At 45.7% G+C, this 6,684-nt stretch overlaps 1 protein-coding gene across 1 annotated transcript; it reads left to right on the top strand.

Annotated features, from left to right (window-relative positions):
- Positions 1-940: 940 nt before the first annotated feature.
- Hebp2 (heme binding protein 2) lies at positions 941-6,419 on the top strand. Its single transcript, XM_038341100.1, has 4 exons — positions 941-1,062; positions 1,533-1,668; positions 2,411-2,591; positions 6,221-6,419. The coding sequence occupies exons 1-4, from the start codon at positions 961-963 to the stop codon at positions 6,417-6,419; spliced, it is 618 nt and encodes a 205-aa protein (XP_038197028.1). The 5' UTR covers positions 941-960.
- Positions 6,420-6,684: the final 265 nt, after the last annotated feature.

Raw genomic sequence — 6,684 nt, 5'->3', positions numbered from 1 at the left:
TGCCTCAGAGGGCACCTTCTGCCCCAGTGCATGCAAATAGCACTAGTTGAATAAATGATAAAAACCATTTGAAGTTGGAAGGGAGGTGTAATGGGAGGAATCTTTGAGGGAGATGATGGGTAGAGAGAAAGGAATGAATATGATCGACATATATTGTATACAGTTATAAAAGTTCCAAAGAGAGTGATTAATTGTATATGAATTTATTTCAACAAATCTTTTGGGGAAAGTAAGAACCCTAAGTATCTAAGAAGCACAATGTGCTCTGGCCCGCCCCCAAGTGCTGATGAGGCTTCAGGTCACTTCTGGAAAGGGTCAAGGAAACAGATAGCCCAAGACTCCTCCCAACGACTCTGGATTTCCACTAATTTTGTACAATAAGCAGCCCTGAAAACTGGGGACCCGGCTGCCCTACAAGTGTAAATGGGTTTGGACTCCAAGTCTGAAGAGTCACTAATGCCAGTTCCTGGTATTCTCTGAGCTCTGGCTGCTGGGAAGTGGCCCCCGAGGGCCAGGTGGTACTCTGCTGTGGCCGGGAGGAGACTGGTTTTGCAGAGGAGCTGACAGCATCTGTCTGCCGCCTTTGGAGAGGCGCCCAGACCGGTTCCACAGAAACCTAAAAGCAGTTGCTCAGGTCTCCGCCCACTGCTACCCTCCGCCGGGCTATGCAAAAGGAAGACCTGGGCGGCAGAGACGCTGCAGAAGAGCCCGGTGATGACAGGCCAGCTGGTGGATCCTGGCCCTTCTTCCTAACCCTGTGGAGGGGCGTGGCCAGGGCTGGCGCAAGAGCGGGGTGAGGACTTGACTCCCTGGGCATCACCACGCCCCCTCGCGGCTCCGCCGACCCCGCCGTAAAGGGTGCAAGGCGGTGCACCCGCGGGGCGGGGACTCGGGACAAGGTGACTAGTGCACACAAACAGGGAGACCCAGGCGCGAGCCCCTGGCGAGCTGTCCCTACCCATGGCCGAGGAGCCAGAGCCAGACCTCGGGGCGGCCGAGGACGCAGTGGAGCCTGCAGTGGAGATGCCAAGCTGGAAGTCTCCAGAGGATACAGACCCCCAGGTAGGTGTTTTCCGGGGCTCACAAGGGTTGCTTCTGGGCTACTTTATCGCGAGATTGAAGAGTCCCATAGAGTTAAGTAAAAAGTGCTATTTTAGAGCCTGCTTAAACCAGGCAGGAGATGCTTTGTTTACCACCACCACCCCCCTCCAGGTGAGAGTCATGCCTCCACTTCCTGTCTGAGGTGGAGGAAGTGAAGAGGAACTGGTTATTATGCAGACCCAGTACTTCTATATAAGGGATGCATGTTTCTTTTAACATGGCCTCAGGGCAGTATCAGCACCCCCATCCCATCGGAGATCTCCAGAGTGGCCCTTCTTAAAGACTGGAAACTCAGGCTAGACCTAGAGGCCCCAGCAGTTCCTTGGCCAGCAGTCTTCCGGTAGACTAGGGATTAAGGCTGCCTGTATTGCTACCTCTCACCTCCCGATGCCCAGGAGTTGCTACTGGAAGTTTTCTCCGTTCCATTTTAGCCCGGAAGTTATGAGATCCGACACTACGAACCAGCCAAGTGGGTCAGCACTTGTGTGGAGTCAATGGACTGGGATTCAGCCATCCAGACTGGCTTCACAAAACTGAATGGCTACATTCAAGGCAAAAATGAGAAAGGTAAAAGTACCCGCAGAGATCCTCAGGGTATTGAGTTTAAACATAGCAAAGAAATCCTCGTCTGTAATAGATGAATAACCAGACCATTGGAAACCTCATGTTACTGTATGCGATTGGCCTCAGGAAGCTTCGTGTAGCTGGAGGAAGGTGCTGCTGGGTCCACCTTTTAATTCTATTCGTCCCCAATTTTTGTTGGATGAAATGGGGGGAGGATTCTATGACTAGGGAGAAATTCTTACCTATGTGGCAAGTGTCGCTAATAATTTGTGAATGCTAACTAGTGATACCAAGGGACAGGGAGATGTTCAGGAGCATGAACGGCAAGTCAGAACTCACTGTCTTCTCTCTCTTTCTCCCTCCCTCCCTCTCCCCTACCCCCCCATGTGTGTATTTGCGTATGTATGTGTATAATTTTGCAGGTCTCTTAGTCTATAGGACCTCATTTTCTGAGTTGTAAAGAGAAAAATGATTAATTGTCTCATGTTCCTTGTAATTTCTCCTTTATGTTTGAAAATGGAATTCATTAACCCCAGAATACAACACTACAGAAAACGTTAATGTAGATTATAAATAATTGTCACTCCACTGCCACCCTTTTAAAAAAAAAAGATGAGACATTATCTCAAGGGGGCATATTTATATTGGTGCTATAAAGTAAGTCGAAAAATTCACATAAAGATAGCTTTTAAAATTAAAATTAGCCATCAAAACACTGAAGGTGATTTCCCTTCCCATGCTGCAGAGATGAAAATGAAGCTGACCGCTCCAGTGACAAGCTACGTGGAGCCCGGCTCAAGTCCTTTTAGCGAGTCTACCATTACCATTTCCCTGTGTGTCCCCTCCGAGCAGCAATCCGATCCCCCCAGGCCTTCAGAGTCAGATGTCTTCATTGAAGACAGAGCTGGGATGACTGTGTTTGTGCGGTAAGTGGTAGATAGCTCAGGGCCCCGCTGACCACCACCAGCCTGTTTCACCCGTGTGCACTCGCCGTTTGCCCCCTAAGCAATTTCAGCAGGCTTTTCGCCCTTCTGTAAGCACAGCCTAATGCATTCATGGTGTTTTCCTACCGACTCAGTTTTAAAAATGTTACTAAGGTTTATTGCAAGATACAGTCTATTTATTGAGAAGTCTATTATTTACCTTCCATATAAAACATAGCACAAATTATATCACCCAGAGCATAGGGCCACCTTTCCCATAGTCTAGGTAGACCTGAACAATATCTTCAAAATAAAAAAAGAAAAAGTCTAAGATGTTGTCTTAGTCTTTTTGAGCTGCCACAACAAATATTATAAACTTATAACAAATACTATAACTTATAACAAACAGACATTTGTGTTTTGTAGTTCTTTTTAAAAGCTGGGTTCAAGTTCAAGGTACTGAGAGTTTTAGTGACTGGCTAGGGACCGTTCTCTGGTTCATATGAGTACCTTGGAACCCCTTTGAGAGTTCAGTATGAATTTTTGAGAGATCCAGACATTCAGTCCACAGTCCACAGCATTCTGTCCCGAGCACATGAACTTTGTGTCTTTCTCATACAAAATGCATTCAGTTCCATTCCATTAACCCAGGATGGAGTCAGACTTTCCTTTGGGCCACCAGCTCACAAATAACATGGAGACTTATTATTAATTATGAAAGCTTGACCTGAGCCTAGGCTTTTCCCCAGCCAGCTCTTACAACTTCAATTAACTTGTCTCTATTAATCTGCCTTCTGCCATGTGGCTGTCCTCGTTACCGTATGTCCAACTTCTTCAGTATCTTGCTCGCATCTCTCCTAAACTCCTGACTATTCTCTCCTGTTTGGCTATTGGCGGTTTAGCTCTTTATTAAGCCAGTCACAGTGACACATCTTCACACAGTGTAAACAAATATCCTGCAACACCAGAATCTTAGCTCATTTCAGCACTGACTCAGAAGACTCATTTAAATATCATCCAAATGAAATCTGGCTGAGGCACAAGGCATGATTCATCCCAAAGCAAATTCTCACCAGCTGTGGTCCTCTAAAGTCAAACAAGCTATGGGCTCCAAGGCACAACACTGTGGCACGCATGGGAGAGACATCCGCGTCCCATATGGGGAACTAGTAATGGGCCTCAAGACCTAAATCTCAGGACTTTAGATTCATCTTTTTGACTTAAGGCTTTGCCCCTCAGGTTCATTGGACTGGAGGCTGGACCTCCAAAGCTGTGCTGGACAGGGATTAGGCCCATGATGCCCCCACATAGCTGTATCCCATGAGTTTGGGTGCTCCCAAGCCCAGCAAAGTTATCATGCTGTAGAACAGTGTGTCACAATATCTTGGGGGGTGTCACATATCAGAAATCCTGCATATCAGATACTTACAATTTATAACAGTAGCAAAATTATAGTTATGAAGTAGCAGCAAAATAATCTTATGGTGAGGGTCACCTCAACATAAGGAACTGTATTAAAGGGTCACAGCATTAGGAAGGTTGAGGACCACTGTTTTAGAGTCACCTCCCCGTAGCTTCTACCTGGCTACAATCACATACCTGTCACTCTTCTAATATGATGTGCTGTACCCCCTCCCACAGTTCCATGAGGTATAGCTATAGTGGGGATTGTCTGTGGTGGCCCAGCCCTTGCTATTGCCATCTGCCAGTGTGCCTCTCGGTATGGGGAGACATTGTTGAATAGAATAGGCATGGTCTTTGCTCTTCTTTGAAGGATTAGGTTTTAGCTGAGGCTGCCAGACCGGTTCTTTTGGTTTGGTTGGTTGGGTTTTGTTTTTGCACTGGCACATTTGTAAGAAAATTTATACCAATGAAGCATGTTAAAAATACTCTGTTTCTCATTTTTCACCTTCTAAGTAAAACCCACTGTCCTTGCATGTCCTGTACTTCAGCAGGTGAGTGTGCTGCGGTGACTTTGTCTGGGGAAATTTTTGTTTATGTGCTTTAGTAAACTTTTATCCTCTTTCCCTTCCTGTCCTTGTAGCAGCTCCATCCACTAATCTGTCCTGTCTCTCGGCCTACGTTCTTACCAGATCTAATCAGGTTCCTCTCTGCTCAGCATCATGTAGCATAGTCCCGGAAGGTCATAGGTTAATATGCAAAGGTCTTCCTTCTGGCTTCAACTCTCCTTTTGGATCTCATTTTATGCTTTCCTGTGACAGTGCTTTTCCTTTGTCCTTCCTTTGTTTAGGAAAACCATCCTTCATTCTGAGACCAACTCAAAAGACACCTATTAGCCTGGACTGGTCCCAATCCTTAGTATTCCTAGAGCCCTTTGGTCCTATCTCTGTTAAAATACTTTCTCGGGATGTTCAGATAATGCTGTGAAAATGTTGATCTCTTTCATTTGACTACAAATGCATAGACGTCCAAATTATATTGTAGTCATCTGTAATTCATTGTGTTCTCTTTGCCCCAGAAGAGGAAAAGGGGAAAGCATTTGACTGAGTGTCTGAATTGGGTCTGTTAACACATTTTTGTAGTCCCAGGTACTTGGGAGGCAGAGGCAGGAGTTAACTTAAACCTGAGAGTTCTGACACAGCCTGAGCAACTAAGACTCCATCTCAAAGTATGCAGCAACAACAACAGAACAAAGAAACAAATGCAAGGAAGCCCAGCTTGATGGCGCACTTCGTAGGACTAGCATTGGGGTGGCTGAGTTGTAAAGACCATGAACTTGAAGTTAGTCCTGGCGACATAGTGTAGTCAGATTTTTCTTTGGGCCACCAACTCACAAATGACATGGAAACATATTATTAATTATGAAAGCTTGGCCTTAGCTTAGGCTTGTCCCACTAACAATTAGAACTTAAATTTACCTGTTTTTATTAATCTTTGTTTTACCATGTGATTTTTCACCTTTCTTTCATCTTGTATCTCCTGTTTTCTGTTCATGTCTTCTGGAGTCTCCCCTGCGCCTCTGCCATCTCTTCCCCTTCCTTTCTCCCTCCCCAGAAGTCCCACCTGTCTCTTCTGCCTAGCTATTGGTTGTTCAGCCCTTTATTACACCAATCACAGCAAATACATCTTCACACAGTGTACACATATCTCACAACAACGTAATGCCTCTAAGGGTTGCCTGAGCTATATATCAAGACTCCCTGATGTATAGTGACTTTCAGGGCAGCCTACGTTGTACATAAGAGGGAAAGAAGGAAGGGAGACAGATGAGTGGGAGGGAGATGAGGGACTTGGGAGTGTGGAAGAGGAGTGATTGTCTGGGAGAGCTTTTGTGTGGTTCTCTAAATTGAAGCTTCAGTTTGTTTCTGGGAAGTTCCTAGTAATGCATTTGGGCCCTCTCCAACACACCCTCAATGTACATTTTAACAAGGTCCCAGGGTAACTTGTGTATATGTGAGTCCACACAAGAAGATGCTAGTTCCAAATAAGTCAATGGATGGGACTTCCTGCGTCTCTCCTAAGTGAACCTCATGAGCCTAGCTGTACAGGTCAGTGGCTGCCTGGAAGCCACTTCCTGCAGCTTTCAGGGCACCAGACCCTGCTCTTCATCTCAGATTAGCATTGGTTTCCATAGTAAAACCACTCATGCCCAGTCACTTTCTCCCCTGTAGGTCCTTTGACGGATTCTCCAGTGGCCAAAAGAATCAAGAACAACTTTTGACATTAGCAAACATTTTGAGGGAAGAAGGAAAGGTTTTCAATGAAAAGGTCTTTTATACTGCTAGCTACAGCAGTCCGTTCCAGTTACTTGAGAGAAATAATGAGGTGTGGCTGATTCAGAAAAATGAGCCCTCCCAGGAAAACGAATAAGAAAACGAAGATCACTGCCAGGGGCAGAACTTCTGTCGAATGCAGACATCAGCAGCATCGTAAGTGAAGTATCTAGTGTCTTCATAATGTAAATACTTGATCTACAGGATATCTGATATGTGACCCCCCCCCCCCGCACACACAAAGGGGTCGCAGCTCACAGATTGAGAACTGCTCTTCTAGGGTGTCTTACCCTAGACACCATCCCGAATCATGCTTATTCCCAGTGTGCCTTTTGAGAAGCTTTATTTAAGTACGGGGTATA

The sequence above is a fragment of the Arvicola amphibius genome, chromosome 8 (genome assembly GCF_903992535.2).
Source record: "Arvicola amphibius chromosome 8, mArvAmp1.2, whole genome shotgun sequence".
Lineage (NCBI taxonomy): Eukaryota > Metazoa > Chordata > Mammalia > Rodentia > Cricetidae > Arvicola > Arvicola amphibius.
The sequence above is the reverse complement of the archived record's forward strand: the minus strand, read 5'-3'. Positions and strand labels throughout refer to the sequence as shown.